Source organism: Cryptococcus neoformans (assembly GCF_000091045.1).
Source record: "Cryptococcus neoformans var. neoformans JEC21 chromosome 9 sequence".
In the NCBI taxonomy this organism is placed as follows: Eukaryota; Fungi; Basidiomycota; class Tremellomycetes; order Tremellales; family Cryptococcaceae; genus Cryptococcus; species Cryptococcus deneoformans.
The window spans coordinates 722,329-737,205 of record NC_006694.1 but is presented as its reverse complement, the minus strand read 5'-3'; the positions used below and the strand labels follow the sequence as shown (position 1 = coordinate 737,205).

At 47.7% G+C, this 14,877-nt stretch overlaps 4 protein-coding genes across 4 annotated transcripts; 2 read left to right on the top strand and 2 right to left on the bottom strand.

The window, feature by feature from the left end:
- Positions 1-7: 7 nt before the first annotated feature.
- On the bottom strand, positions 8-1,784 carry CNI02730 (hypothetical protein). The gene is made up of 2 exons (XM_024657846.1): positions 313-1,784; positions 8-255 (listed from the first exon to the last, which is right to left on the bottom strand). Exon 1 carries the CDS (start codon positions 1,661-1,663, stop codon positions 323-325), a length of 1,341 nt encoding a protein of 446 aa, XP_024513473.1. The 5' UTR covers positions 1,664-1,784; the 3' UTR covers positions 8-255; positions 313-322.
- A 304-nt stretch (positions 1,785-2,088) lies between these two features.
- On the bottom strand, positions 2,089-4,237 carry CNI02720 (nuclear mRNA splicing, via spliceosome-related protein, putative). The gene is made up of 8 exons (XM_024657845.1): positions 4,097-4,237; positions 3,996-4,047; positions 3,826-3,942; positions 3,726-3,766; positions 3,475-3,672; positions 3,301-3,421; positions 2,819-3,240; positions 2,089-2,772 (listed from the first exon to the last, which is right to left on the bottom strand). Exons 1-7 carry the CDS (start codon positions 4,206-4,208, stop codon positions 2,853-2,855), a joined length of 1,029 nt encoding a protein of 342 aa, XP_024513474.1. The 5' UTR covers positions 4,209-4,237; the 3' UTR covers positions 2,089-2,772; positions 2,819-2,852.
- Positions 4,238-4,377: 140 nt separating this feature from the next.
- CNI02710 (translation repressor, putative) lies at positions 4,378-10,244 on the top strand. Its single transcript, XM_024657844.1, has 22 exons — positions 4,378-4,679; positions 4,741-5,084; positions 5,134-5,330; positions 5,381-5,476; positions 5,517-5,549; positions 5,602-5,747; positions 5,802-5,934; positions 5,984-6,088; positions 6,139-6,245; positions 6,292-6,893; positions 6,939-7,034; positions 7,091-7,158; positions 7,208-7,570; positions 7,627-7,812; positions 7,868-7,997; positions 8,038-8,168; positions 8,230-8,457; positions 8,511-8,978; positions 9,033-9,201; positions 9,253-9,272; positions 9,325-9,489; positions 9,557-10,244. Exons 1-21 carry the CDS (start codon positions 4,462-4,464, stop codon positions 9,331-9,333), a joined length of 3,849 nt encoding a protein of 1,282 aa, XP_024513476.1. The 5' UTR covers positions 4,378-4,461; the 3' UTR covers positions 9,334-9,489; positions 9,557-10,244.
- Positions 10,245-11,997: 1,753 nt separating this feature from the next.
- On the top strand, positions 11,998-14,579 carry CNI02700 (hypothetical protein). Its single transcript, XM_572909.2, has 3 exons — positions 11,998-12,733; positions 12,788-13,158; positions 13,207-14,579. Exons 1-3 carry the CDS (start codon positions 12,334-12,336, stop codon positions 14,182-14,184), a joined length of 1,749 nt encoding a protein of 582 aa, XP_572909.1. The 5' UTR covers positions 11,998-12,333; the 3' UTR covers positions 14,185-14,579.
- The last annotated feature ends 298 nt before the right edge of the window (positions 14,580-14,877 follow it).

The following is a 14,877-nucleotide window of genomic DNA, read 5'->3' as shown; positions in this document are numbered from 1 at the left end:
TGGTTTTCATATTTCACAACGAGCTGGCGAAACTTGTTATTATAGATGTGTCGGGCACGAAACAACCTCTAAAAATGGGAACTGGTGAACAAAAAAGGTGTTTATGATGCGACATTTTGATGTTGCGATCCGGCTTTTGTCCCATTCAGATACCAGGCCCGCCCGGAGATGGTGCCCGAGCGCATCGCTTCAAAAGATCTTCACGGCTTCAATACAGTAATGAGGCCGCCCGGAACAAGTTGACAGTTGTATAAGCTAAAAAAGAACGAGAGATAAGTCATGTATGATTGCAGCATGCAGAGCGAAACTTACCATGCCAGGCCTAAGCCTCTACCCAAACCCAGGTCGACGCACATCCACCCCATAGCCCAAGCACTTTACCCTTCAGCTCAACTCTCTCTAACGCATCTCTGTCCCTTTCATCTCCCATCGCCAGATTACCATGTTCATTCCATCCTCCCGAAAATAGCACGTCCTCCTGTCCATCCTTCCGGGCCAGTACAAGTAGATGTTCCGTCCCTGCCACTATTTTCTTCGCCTGCCAACCTCCTGGTATATTGATTTTACCTCTCTCTGAACTTGCTTGACCTCGGAGGAGTTGCGAGTGCGTGTTGGAACCTTGCGAGTAGACACCATCCGATGTAAGGAAGTAAGATCCTCCCCATGTTGCTGCGATAGCCTTGACGTTTCCCAACTCGTGCACGCCTGTGATCTGACCTTTGAGGTTACTGCCCCAACCAAGGACTGAGCCGTCAGAAAGAAGGGCGAGGGTATGTGATGCTCCAAGAGCGATATCAATAACATGTTGACCTGGCTGGAGGGGAAGATCGATGAGTGTCGGAGGTGATGTGGGTGAGTAGAGATTCGCTTTGCTTTTACCTTTTGCCTTGTTAGACGGCCCAGCAGCGTTTACACTGGATAAAGTCGCAGCACTCAATTCCCCCTTTCTTGATGCTCCCCATCCCACAATTCTTTGACCTTTTAAACCCCCAACAACCACCACTACATGTCTTTGTCCGCCTTTGATCATCTGCACCCTCTCTCCAGGCTTGAGCCCCGCATCAACCAGCGTCGGCTTTTGTGACGCCTGCGAAACGTGAATAGGTGATGGCGTACCAGACAGTGTGAGAGGTGTCGAAGAACCCAGTTCTCCAAAGTCGTTTGAGCCGCATGATATGATAACTTGACGAATCTTGCTTTCTTTCGGATCTTCACTTGCTCCACCCTCTGATGACGCCTCTTGCACTTGTTGGTAGACCACAAAACTCGTCGTCCATGTCGCAGCAACTTTCACAGGCTCCCATGAGGCTTCCAGACCATACTCCCGACATAGATTAAGCATTTTCCACTGCCCTCCGGGGCGTACATCATCCCAAAACGCACACCGAGGTCCTAATTGTCCGAAAGTATTCGTCCCAGCGCCCAGCAAGACATTTCTACACCCTTTGCCTTGCCCGTTATTCAAAGCAACTGGGTTGGGCGACGAGAGCAGAAGAAGAGAATGCGCAGAAGCAGAGACGACTTGAAGGATTCTCGTTGACGGAGAGATTGGTGGGAGCGAGGGATGGTACGCGGTGGGTGTGAGTACAGAGACGTCATTGGGATGGTTGATCGCGAGGTGGGAACCAGCATTTGAGCCGCAAGATAAAAGTGTCGGAGGCATTGTCTTGTCTATGTTTCTATTTTTGAATCGTCGTGCCCAGCTGTAAGATATTAATGGTATAGTTCAAAAAAAGTCCTTTTAAGGAGAAAGCAAAAGGTCTGTTGCTGAAGTGACAACGAACAAGACCATGAGCGGAATACCGCACAACTCGAAGCGGTCGGGACAACTTATCTATTTGCCAGACCTTTCGGTGCCTCGATTGTGCCTGGCAATAATCTTTCGCTTGTCATTATTTTTTACTTTCCATCATCGTCATCCTTATAAAAAACCTGGTGGTCCCTAAACGGAAACCTACCAGACTACAACGCCTCATCTAAGCCCTTACACTCGGTTGCCAAGTGTGAGAAAAGATCATTATGCTGGATGGCGTAACTAATGGTTACGAGGACAAAAAATTCATGTTTAATTTGATTATATTATTATGCTCTAATCGATATTTTGCCGGGATACAGTCGTCCAAATATAAGTTTCGAGGGCTCTAATCGAAATACAATTCTACACAGCAAGCGCAGTAGCTTTCCCGTGTTCCCTGATATCTTGGGTACCTTGCTTTGCCTAAACAATACAGCAATCGTCAAGGCGTTTGACAACAGAGCCAACCAAACTGGAACCACAAAGACGCCTGGATATTAGAGTAATTGGCCATTCTTCCAGGGTTGGTTGGACTGGACTGCCACTGTTACTGTTTGGTATGTTGTTGAAGCCAAAATTTATCAGTGCTGGGAGTGGTCCAAAGCCCACAGGCTTGGGCACCAGATGTCACAGATGGATCAATACTCCGCAATACTTGACTAGGCTTATGACAACGTTGCTTCGTCCAGGAGGCTGCAAAAAAAGTTATCAGAGGGGTTATTATGGCCCTTCTTCGATTCCGCACTCTCGAGAGATTTCGAGCCTCGGGATGACCCAGTTAGATTTAGGTAGCTCGACATCTGCATACTTTACTGAAGGTGATGGTTGATGGCCGAATGTCAGGTAGGTCAGGGGTTGCAAGGCCTACAGGGCATAGAAGAATCGAGGAAGGGTTCACTCCTATTAACGATGCTTAGTAGTACTCAGATACTGTCTTATAACACTATATGCATCTACGGCAAAGGGAAACTTAATACCTGAATAGCGTATAAGCGGGGGCTTCACAGTGAACAAAAGACATACATTGAATGCAAAAACAAACATGACCCTAAAGATTTTAGTCACTCTCATCGCCGCTTCCGTATCCTCCGAGCAAAGACATCCCCACTTGCTTTGCCGGTACTTTTCTAGCCTTTTCCTTCTCCTCTTCAGCCTGTTTCTTCGCCAGTTCAGCGTAGAATTTGATGTTGTCCAGAGCGTCCGCATTGAAAAATCCACCTTCGCTTTTCCCTTTCTTCGCTGGTCTGTTCTCCTCCTCTTCTTCAGGTTTTGATGTTTCTATATGGTAGAAATCCTCAACGTCACCGTCTTCAAGGGCTCGAACAGCTTGAGTAGCTTCGACTAAATTTTCGTCGAGCATGCCGGCGATGGCCTTTTGTCCAATTTCTTCAATACGTTTTTCCTCGGCAACCTTCTCTCCTGGATTGGGATCTTCAGTAGCCCATCTGGAAAAAGTATCAAAATGTGAGTTAAGTCCACGAGTTGTGGAACAGAAACGAGCTTACCGAACGTTCAAGATCTCGTCACCATCCATACTTTGGTTCGCCATAGCCTCCTTGGCAAAGCTCGCTTGGTGATCAGTCTCGTATGTCACAAACGCGACACCACGTCCAAACAGGATATTATCTGCGTAATGCTATTAGCTTTGAAGCGAGGCCTAAGGATCAAAACACACTCACATTTGACAATCTTACCCCATTCTCCGAAATGACGCAACAAAGTCTCCGTCATCTGCTTCTTATCCGGGCTTTCTTGGATTTTGCCAATGTACAATGTTCGGTTTTGACGGTTGAAAGATCCGACACCACCCATGTCATCTCGGTAGTCGGCGTGCTTCTCCCGTCCAAAACAGTCTCTAGAGTTGTCCGGTAACTGATCTAGGAAGACGATGCTCAGATCCTTGCAAAGAATGGTGTCACAGGCGACTTACGGCTCGGTAATGGTAAACGGTGGAGATACTGGCATTCATATCTGCAGTCAAGGTGAGCTACAGTTTGAGCTGAAGCTGATCATATTGGAATTGTACTCACCCGTAAGGACAACATCCACGAGCAAAAAACAAACAGCAGTACTTGTTACCGGTGGCATCTGCTCTTGTGTAGCCTGCATCTCGAGAGATGATACATCGGGTTTGAGAGTGCACTTTGCTATCATCGTAGACATTCAGCTTCGCATGAATGTGGTTTGACGATAGATGCACCTAGCTAAAGCGTCCTCTCTGTCACCTCCTGCCCATTTGTTATACCAAATGTCTTGAAAAAAGTCAGCAAAAAAATCCCGGACGAACACAAAGTGACCCACTGTATTCTCGTCCCGCTTGGTAACCTTGACTCTTGTCCACCTCATCCGACGCCACTTGCTTCCGAGCAGGCTTGAGCTTCCTTTTTGGCGCTACAGTATTGTCTGAGGACATGGCGAAATGGATGTATGTTTTCAACGAAGATATTTAGAGAAGTGAGATCGACTTTGGCATAACATCTTGACGTTCTTCACTGTTCGTGACAGATACCCATTACGTAATCCCTCCAAGGCTGCTACATGAGCGTTTGAGTGGTTCGTCATTGTCCATCCCAAGGTCCATCTCCTCTTTCATTTCCTCATTTTTCAGGCTATATCCATATCCTTCCGCCTTTTTTTGGTATAACCATCAAGACCGGGGAGAAAGAATGGAGCAGACGACCGATATCGAGGATTCGGTCTTTCTAGAGCTCCTGAATACTGCCGCCAATCCTACTTCGGTCGATGCGATACCATCGGACGAGCTTGCCACATCATTAGGAATTGATGGTCCTTTGAGCAGAGAGCAAGCCTTGGAACTATTGGAAAATGAAGTTTTATCTCCTGTGCACAAATTCCAAGGACATGAACTTGGGCAATGGCAAGTGTAAGTAGCCCGTTGGCATCTCATTCAATAAATGTTGCATTCAATTGACAGTCATTGGTAGGCAACCACCCATCAGCCTTCCTATACCGCCATTGACCCTTTCTCCTCTGCATCAGACACACACGGTAACTCCGTCGTTCCGAGGTATTAATGGGGAATTCACGCATTGGCGGGAAGCTCTTGCTCCTAAACCCCCAGCCCATCCCACTTTGTCTTCATCTACGACCCGAGCCCCTGGTTCTATGCAGAATTTTGTCAGAGGGAAGGGGTCGTATGCTCCTTTCCTTCCTGGTGGTCTGGAGGCTGCTGCTAAAGTGGAAGAGGATGAGGACGAAGATGAAGATGAAGAAGTAGGATGGAAAACAAGGGCACCGGGAATGAAAAAAGGTGCCAAGCTCGATGGAGGTCAGATAATCCCTCTCAAGACAAAATGCTGCTGCTGACGCTTTTGAAGCGGATAAATTCCTCGCTGAAATGCTCGGTCAGCAATCATTAACTGCAAAGGCCAAGAGGCGTCGACGGGATGGCGAGTTTGCTTCACCTCAGTTGACTGTCTCAAGGCTAGGTGACAAGGATGAAGATGTTGACGGGATCGATCTCAAGCCCGTTCAGTCCTCAGATAAGAACATCGATGATTTGTTGCCAATAGGAGTGGGTATCCACATTCGACTTAAAGCACAAACCCTGATATATTCCTTTAGCGTCTTCCTGCTCCTCCATCTTCGAAGAAGCAGTTTAAGGCCGTTGCAAAGAAGGAGTGGGCCCATGTTGTGGATGTCAATCAAAAATTGGAGAACGTAAGCTACAGCTGTTATTGCATTAGCTAATTATCATAAGTTCAATGAACTGGTACCTGAAATGGCAAAAGATGTGAGCTTTTTGCCGCTCGTGATCCGAAGTCTTGTATCTGACATACATCTAGTATCCTTTCGAACTTGATAACTTCCAAAAAGAAGCTGTTTACAGACTGGAAATGGGAGATAGTGTTTTCGTTGCTGCCCACACGTCTGCCGGTAAAACAGTTGTTGCTGAATATGCTATCGCCCTTGCAGCGAAACATATGACCAAGTGGGTCTATCAATAACGCCCTCCTTCGTTACTATAATTAACCCTCATCATCAGGACCATTTATACTTCTCCCATCAAAGCTCTTTCGAATCAAAAGTTCCGTGACTTCAAAACCACGTTTGAGCCCTCAACTGTTGGTATCCTGACGGGTGATGTCCAAATCAATGCCGAAGGAAGCTGTCTGATTGTGCGTGAATTCGAATGTCGCTCGAGTTTTTTAACATTATGTCTTGCAGATGACGACGGAAATCTTGCGAAGCATGTTGTACAAGGGTGCCGACCTTATCCGAGATGTTGAGTTCGTCGTCTTCGATGAAGTCCACTACGTCAATGATGCCGAGGTGTGTATAATTTTCTTTTATCGGCATACTTCTGTTTGACAAAATTTCAGCGAGGTGTGGTTTGGGAAGAGGTTATCATCATGTTACCAGAACACGTTAACATCATTTTGCTATCTGCTACTGTACCAAACACGAAGGAGTTTGCAGATTGGGTTGGGTGAGTATCGCAGCTTGGTCCTTTTCCAGTCGTTAACAACATGTAGGCGAACCAAGAAAAAAGACATCTATGTCATCTCTACTCCTATGCGACCCGTCCCTCTCGAACACTTTCTCTGGGCCGGTCGAGAAACCCACAAAATTGTCAGCTCACAATCCAAGTTTCTTATGGAAGGATACTCCTCAGCTAGCGATGCTCTCCGGCGCAAACAGGATAAGGAACGAGAAGCCAATGGCTTGCCACCTGTACAACGTACCGGTGGTCGAGGAGGAGCAGCAATTAGGGCGAAAGATCTTCCAACCGGAAAGAGCGCGCCCTTTACACGCATTGGAGCTGGCAGAAACCATACGAATCGCGGAGGTGGTAATGGCCCACCACAAGCTGCTTTCGGAGGTGGACGAGGCGGACGTGGAGGTGGTCGAGGCGGGTTTGGAGGTAGTTCGCGTCCTTCTCACGTGCTCGATCAAAACATCTGGACTCATCTCATCAGCTATCTCAAGAAGAACATGCTCTTACCGGTCGTCAACTTTGTGTTTAGTAAGAAGAGATGTGAGGAGTATGCGCAAACCTTAAGCCTAGATCTTTGTACCGCGAAGGAGAAGAGTGAAGTACATATCACTTGGGAGAGGGCGTTGACGCGGCTGAAGGGTATGTCCTCTGTTCCTATCGATCAACGCTGACTTTTGTATGCAGGCGAGGATAAAACTCTTCCTCAGATTTTGCGTATGAGGGAGCTATTGAGCCGAGGTATCGGTGTTCATCATGGTGGTCTTTTGCCATTGGTCAAAGGTACGTGTATCTTTTCTTACCAACCGACTGCTTTATGATGCTGATTGATGTTGCAGAGGTCGTCGAAATTTTGTTCGCTCGAGGTCTCGTGAAGGTCCTTTTTGCCACTGAAACCTTTGCCATGGTGAGGTTATTTCTTTCTTCCCTAAAGGCATTGCTCATTTTTCCGTCAGGGTGTCAATATGCCTGCGAAATCGGTCGTGTTCTCTGGCATTCGGAAGCACGACGGTACCTCTTTCCGCAACCTCCTTCCTGGAGAGTACACTCAAATGGCTGGTCGAGCCGGTCGTCGTGGTCTCGATACCACGGGAACAGTCATTATTCTCAGCGGCGATGAGCTTCCCAGTGTCGAGGAGTTGAACGAGATGATGCTTGGTGTACCAAACAGGCTCTCATCGCAATTCAGATTGACTTACAACATGATCTTGAATTTGCTGAGAGTAGAAGCGCTCAAGGTGGAGGAAATGATTAAAAGAAGTTTCTCAGAGAATGCGACCCAGAAGATGGCGCCAGAGCAGCAGAGGGTCATCGCACAAGTGAGCACTCTTCTTTCCATGTGATTTGAGAGGCGTTGATTAACTGCTGCGAGCAGACAGAGAAAGAACTTGCCAAGCTTCCCAAGCTTGAGTGCGATGTTTGCAGTGCCGATATCGATGCTTTCTATAATCTCTCAACTGAAGCTTCACGACTCAATGCCCAGTTCCTCAAGAGAGCCTCGTGGTCTAACCAATCTGGGAAGTTGTTTGTCCCAGGCAGAGTGATAGTGTTGCGCAATGCTGTGGGCACATCTCTTTCAATCAAAGCACTTTTTCAAGCTTATTAGTTGTTTGCAGCATTTCCCTGGCAATCTGGCTGTAATCTTAGGTAATCATCCTAACCTTGGGCCTGATGGTCAACGGTCCGATGTAAAGGCGTTCAGAGTCCTTGTACTTGTAACGCCGGGGCAGAAGTCCGGCAAAGGAGGTGAGCTTAGTGAATTGTGGCTTCTACTAATATTTGCTAGATCTTTCAGTAGAGGAGTTGACTCCTCGTTGGCCGCCTATCCTCCCGAAAGGATCGTTCCCCAGTCCTACTGCTGAACGGACAGTGGTTGACACGTCCTCTATTTCCTTCGTGATTAATCATATCTTGAAGGCAAGTAGTATCGAAACCCAGCATCATCGTTATAATAACTCGACTAATTCAATAATCGCAGTATGACTTCCACCGCTTGAATAGTAGAGAGTCCCCTTCCGATGTTCAGCGAGCTTTAGACGATCTCACCAAACTTCATGAAGAGCTTTCGCTCTTGCCTGAACTGCCTGAAGCCGACTGGTCAAGGTTGAGAGATATCGATATCCAGTCGTTACTTAAGGAAAGAACAAACGCTGCCGGCAGGCTATCAAAGTTGGGCTGCCAGTTGTGCGAGGACTTTGCGGATCACGTGAGCTCTTGTTTCATCTAACTGCCGACTACGAATTGACCGTTTGGTATCAGTATGCCACTGTACATGAGCGAAAGCAGGTGGAACAGCGTATCCAAAAACTCAAACTCCAACTCTCCGATCAAAATCTTGAGTTGCTTCCTGACTATGAGTCTCGGGTCGAAGTCCTCAAACGACTCTCTTTTATTGACGAAAACGCCACCGTTCTTCTCAAGGGTCGCGTGGCTTGTGAAATTAACTCTGCACCAGAACTCATTCTTACGGAACTCATCCTTGAGAATATTCTGGCGGACTACACACCTGAAGAGGTTGTTGCCCTTCTTTCAATCTTCGTGTTTGTGGAAAAGACAGAGTCTCAACCCATAATCCCAACCAAGTTACAGGACGGTCTGGACGTCATTTACAACATTGCAGAGCAGGTAGAAAGGGAACAGGACTACTGTCAAGTTCAACACGATGAGTTTGCCACCAAGTATAAACCTGGTCTGGTGGAAGTCGTTTATGAATGGGCAAGAGGAATGGTGGGTACCCTTCTGGTGGGCTTATAATCACTTATTAACTGAATAATGAATCAGCCTTTCAACGAGATCACTAATCTGACTGATGTACCGGAAGGAACGATCGTGCGAGTAATCACAAGGCTGGATGAGACTTGTAGAGAAGTCAGAGATGCGGCAAGAGTCATCGGCGATGCCGATCTGTTTAAGAAGATGGAGGAAGCGCAGGGTTTGATTCGAAGAGACAGTGAGTCATTCCGTTTGAGGCGTTGAACACACCTGATGGTCTCTTCCACAGTTGTTTTTGCTGCAAGTTTGGTAAGTTTCAACCCACAGTGACACCAGAGTAAGACACCTGACCAATCTCTAGTATCTCTAACTGCATCTATATTCATACCATCATTGTAGTATGCAAGCAACTTAAAGTTTCATTCATCATTACACTTATGAACCTGTAGATCTGCTCTTAGCAATCAAGATTAACCAACAAAAATCTAGCTAAAGCTTATGTGCTATCTTCACTGGGGTTTGGGCCGTTTGTCACTTCTCTTCCCTTTTCTTTAATTGAAGAAACTTGAAGTGCTGATCCTGTGTGAGAAAAGATAGCTTCAGTGAATGATTGAACGTAAGAGGAAGCCACAGATATCGCTTGCATCATACTGGGCATCAATATCACATCCGGTCCCATGGCGCTTCCTTGTCCGGTCTGCCGATAGAGAGTATTTTATTAAGTTCAGTATCTTCTTTTCTTCCTGCACGGTCCACAGTACTGGCAAGGCGAATGGAATGGCAAAGTACTGAATATCCAGCTCAGTGGATCATGTTTACACTTCCATGGGTATTGGTTTTGCATGAAGCTATCGAGGTTGACGCTTAAACAACTGGTCATTGCCACCTTCTCATACGACATCCGCACAATGACAATCATTGGCTTTTTGATTGAACTCATCTACAGTCGTCTTTCCATGAAGCCGTCATAATCCGATCCAATACTGGGCGCTTATAAGCTTGGTGACCCCTACCCAGTAACGAGCCAGGTTCTGCTACCAAAAACTCTCTTAGCTTCAATTATAACACCGCAACAGAAACACAGTTATACCATACCAAGGTTGCTCAACGTCTTAAAGGACATAGCGGAAATGCCTCGACTCGAAATCACTTTCATCGGCCCAAACCTTAAGCAGATCTTCCGACTGAGTTTATTACAGGTGATTCGCAAGCCCCTTTTCTTTATTGCTGTTGAGTCGTCGGAGATTGAAGTAATATGCAAGAAGGAACTGTCAAAAAGGAGTCCAATGAGAGACTAGCCGGGCATATTGGTGATGAGGCTAACATGCGACGTATGAGAATAGCGACGCAATAGCAGACCAGCATGGCAACTATACCCTCCGTACAGGCTGGAGCTTGGTCGGATTGGAAGGTTTGAGGACCGCTGCGGAGAAAACCCCGCAATGAGCAATTGGCAAGGCTCCCACCGACTAACATGACAGATCAATTGAAGGTTACTAATTCGTGGAGCGATGTATACTTACCGTTGGACATTGGAATAACATGCAAAAGTGTAGTGGACAAAAGAAGAAGCAGGCAAAACCCAGCTGCTACAAGACATCGCTGCCTGACTGCAATGGGGTTCGCCCGATCTGATCAACCACAAGGTGAGTGACTTTTGCCACTCACGTCTAACAGACAGCCACAAAAAGAAAAGCGACCCAATCCAGCTAATCATACCAGTAGGATAGCGAGCAGGGTGATTTTCTTTTTGTTAAAGCCCAGACTATTGATGATGATCGAGTTGAAATAAATCAGTGCAATTTGGATTGAATCTCTTTCAAACGACGTACGCGAGACACCGCCGTCTAGTGGCACCAAGAAAAGAAGAAAAAGGATCAGCAAATCAAACCGACATTATCTACTCTCCAACTTGCGCTCTACAGCTGTATTCGAGACTACAAGAGATAAATGAAATTCAGGACAGGCCACAATAGCTCTTAGCGGAGTAAGCTGTTTGACAGTAGCTTCAAAGGACTTTGTGCATGCTGACATGCATGAATCATGTGGGCTACTGGCGCTGCCCATCTACTTGGTCTACATTAGAAGATAGCCGAGGTTCTGGCATCAATGTATCCGGTGAATAAAGGTAATTGTTCATACAAAGCTCATTTCATCTTACTGAATTCTTGGATATAGATGACTTGCTTACCATGGGGGAATTCCTCTCTTCTCTTGGACTGGCTAGTCAAGATCCTTGGCTACAAACGGGAGGCGAAGATTGGCTTGCGGACTTAGGGCTTTGGATTGATTAAGTAAGGGTTCATGTGAATTGTCTGTTGAGCAGTCCGTGCACCAGAGGTACGTATGACTGACCACCGCCGTTCACCTAGAACACCATTCCCCTTACACTTTGCATCATTTTCCAATTTATTTGCGTCTTATATGTTCTTCGTTCCTCTGATAGATGCTCTTCATTCTGCCCAAACTTCAAACCAAGCATAGACAACTTTTATTCCTACACTCTCCAGCTTTCATCTCAATCTCATTCACACGATCTCTAGCTTCTGAAGCCCTTCTGTATTTTTTATGGAAATCCACAGAGATTTTCTTTACATTCTACTATTACAAGTCATTTAGCGAACCTCATTTTGTTTTCATAGCCTTATTCCTCTAGAAGCTTCTCCACTTTCTTCAACTCGCTTAGCCACCCCCTTTATACTGCCAACGGCACGGGCCATCCATTGATCACCTCGTGTTAACAGCTGCTGCTGACTTCGTTGGTTGACTCAGCTATTCTTGGATCGACGTAGGCTCGTATCCGAGGAGCCTCGTTTGGAGACCGATCGATGTCCGTCGAGGGGCTTGTGTCGAGCCTAGGATCGACGCCGCCGTACAATGCGCGGCAAAAAACGGAGACTGATTATAAATCCGCTGAAACACAATTCCCACGGTCTCCAAAAAGTCAACAAGCTTGTTCGCCACTTGAAAATTTCCCGGAAACGCCGACAATTTTACTTCTCTTCATAACACTACCTGCGGCAACGAAGGAGGTGGCGACGACGACGACTAAATTGGTAGCATCAACGCAACCACAGGCAGTGAGAACCGCATTCCATACACCCCGGCGTCCGCCAGAACGACCCACATTTTCCCCCAAGTCAAAAGCTGCATCCAGAGAGGATTTTTGCAGCGCCACACACGGGTTTTCTCGGCGTCAGCACTGTATTAAGCCGTTCGCAACCCACCACATCTTGAAAACACCGTATTCCCGTTATCATTGCCCATCTCAACGCCTCAAACGCGTACACCACTAACGCCGAGCACATCCTCTGTACACACGGACCTCGCACCTCCACCGCGAGCGACCACGCCGGTTACACGTACAACTATGGACCCCCAACAACAAGCCGACAACGACGCCCTCGCCTCTGCCGTCGCTGCCTCCGCCCACCAACTCGGGTTAGGTCCTCTTCACGGCCACGACCACTCTGACGATGGCCACCATCAGCCTCACCACTTCCACCATGCCCTCCAGCAGCCTGACTTTAGCCAAGGACACCATCACAAGGACGGAGAAGGCCATCATGACCAGGGGATGGATGTGCATGCGCTTGATATCCCGACAGTCGACGAGAGTCACCACCATGTGATGGAGCATCACCAGTCTGAGCTGGATCTGGGTCTTGGGAGTATCGGTACACCCGGTGAGATGCAAGGCTTTGACACTGGAGAGATGGACCAGACACCCGCAGAGGTGTACTCTGGCAGACCACCTAGTATCCGAAAAGGTGAGTAATGCGCAGTAAGCTTTTGAATAAAAAGCTGACGCATCCCCAATGCAGCTTGTGATCTGTGCCACGCAGCCAAACAAAAGTGTTCTGGCGACCGTCCCTCTTGTACCCGCTGTGCTGCGGGTGGTTGGCCATGCAACTATGCTCCCCGTCAACGTCGTCGTACCGTCCCCAAAGAACAGAAGCACCAGCAGCATCACGCTTCACACCATACCCATCATGCGCTTGACATGCACCACCACCATGCTCATGCGATGCAGTTACAATCTGGCGCAAAGAAACGGAAGCTCGCTAGAGAAGCTTTGGCTGGATTTGGATCAGAAGCTATTGACATGAAGATGGCAATGGGTATGGCTATGGACATGGGTTTGACTGGGGAGGAGGAAGGAGAGGAAATGCAAAACATGTCTGATGAGCAGATGGTAAGCCTGTTTCTATTTATCTGTAGGGCTCTTGTTGATTCAAGATAGCTTGAATCTATTGCCATTGACGGTTACCTTTCCGACCTGCCGCTCGCCTCTTTCGTCCACAACCTTCCATTCACTTCTACTCCTGCTCAAGAACCCGTCTTCAACGCCGACGACTTCCCTTCTTCGTCAGATAACCCCTTCCCCAGCGCAGACATGGACCAACATACCACCTCCGCCCTCCGTGATGCAATTTTCTCTCTCAACGAGTCTGGTAATGCTGGACAAGAAGCTGAAGGTGGAGGTGAGCATGGAGATGGTGAAGGAGGCGAAGAAGGTCAGATGGACCCGCATCTCGCATTGCTTGATTTGTCGAATATGAACAATGAAGCCGACGGCGAAGGTTCTGATCCTACTGGCGGTCTCAACCTCGGCGACTTCACTCATCCTCACACTCCTACCCAATCACAAGGATGCAACCACCGCCAACTCGTCCCCCATATCCTTGCACTTCTCGCATCCCACACCCTCGATCCCAAGCCCGGATCGAACACCCCTCTGACCCTTGCCGTCTTTGCTCCTCTTGCTCGATCATTGCGACTGTTCCATTCCCTCACTACTTGCCAGTCATGCATGTCGTCACCGCGAGAAACATTACCTCAACTCGCCCTGCTCTCACGTACCACCACCATTCTCACCTTCCCTTTCCCACCTATCAACTCTTCCTCCGTCGGCTCGTCAGCGCAGATCACCATTCACGGCGCACGGATATCCGGTACCGGTCTTTCAGAGGCAATTGAACAACATATCGTCGGCGTTGTTTGGGATTCGTGGAGAGCAAGTGTGAGAGAGGTGTTTGCTGCGATGGATAAGAAGGCGCAGGAAGTTATCACTGCTAGCGGATTGGCTGCCGCTGCCGCGGGTAATCAAGAAGGAGGGCCAGTACCACAAGTTAGTAGTTTGGAAAAGCAGAGGGCGGGCCTGGTATTCCAGGCGGTATCGAGGTTGGTCACCGCGATGGATGAGGTTGAGGGGAACTAGAAAAAAAGTCCACAAGGAGGTGGCGGAAGTTTTTGCAAAAAAGTGTGTAACAGTAGTCAAGGTTTCAAATGGTTATAGTGTTGTGCTTAGGTTTTTCTGTTCATGTGCCCGATGCCGTAGATGCATTAATACAGAAATCAAGTATCATCACTACCAAGCCTCAGGGCAGCAGATCATTACTATATCTCATATAACTTATTACGATGGATAACCCAACAACTGCGGAACAGAGTACATTTCAGCTTCCTTTTTTCCCTCCCTTCGTCATGAGAGAAAGACGCAAGAGGATCAGGGCCAGGATGGAGTGTCTGTGCATGTGGAGAGACGGAAGAAGTATGAGAGAGTGGGAGGGCTCCTTAGTTTACGGGAGCTGCACAACATAAATAGACATGTACATCATATTCCTGCTGCCACCGACCTCCGCCTACCACTCGGTTAGGCACCAGCCATGCTCGTACGTTCTCGCTAACTCCAACACTTTGTTGCGCACATGTATATAGCATAAATATGTGTCCTTGTCGTAGCGGACCGGAGCGGATATGGTGCGGCAAACATGAGGAGAAATGAAAGTGATGTGAAAGCAAATTCAGAATGTGTTGGGTTGTGTGGCCATCCCCTTACTCTTCTCGGTTGTTGCAATTGCCCATGCCCCCCACTCCACAGTAATCCAAAGTCCTTGGACCACCCCGACCA

Coding starts and splice junctions, on each gene's coding strand:
- CNI02700 (XM_572909.2), top strand. CDS start 12,334: ATGGACCCCCAACAACAAGCCGACAACGACGCCCTCGCCTCTGCCGTC. Junction 12,734..12,787: donor ACCACCTAGTATCCGAAAAG/GTGAGTAATGCG, acceptor TCCCCAATGCAG/CTTGTGATCTGTGCCACGCA. Junction 13,159..13,206: donor ACATGTCTGATGAGCAGATG/GTAAGCCTGTTT, acceptor GATTCAAGATAG/CTTGAATCTATTGCCATTGA.
- CNI02710 (XM_024657844.1), top strand. CDS start 4,462: ATGGAGCAGACGACCGATATCGAGGATTCGGTCTTTCTAGAGCTCCTG. Junction 7,813..7,867: donor TGATAGTGTTGCGCAATGCT/GTGGGCACATCT, acceptor AGTTGTTTGCAG/CATTTCCCTGGCAATCTGGC. Junction 9,202..9,252: donor GGGTTTGATTCGAAGAGACA/GTGAGTCATTCC, acceptor TCTCTTCCACAG/TTGTTTTTGCTGCAAGTTTG.
- CNI02730 (XM_024657846.1), bottom strand. CDS start 1,663: ATGCCTCCGACACTTTTATCTTGCGGCTCAAATGCTGGTTCCCACCTC.
- CNI02720 (XM_024657845.1), bottom strand. CDS start 4,208: ATGTCCTCAGACAATACTGTAGCGCCAAAAAGGAAGCTCAAGCCTGCT. Junction 3,943..3,995: donor AGAGAGGACGCTTTAGCTAG/GTGCATCTATCG, acceptor CTACGATGATAG/CAAAGTGCACTCTCAAACCC. Junction 3,767..3,825: donor CGTGGATGTTGTCCTTACGG/GTGAGTACAATT, acceptor CCTTGACTGCAG/ATATGAATGCCAGTATCTCC.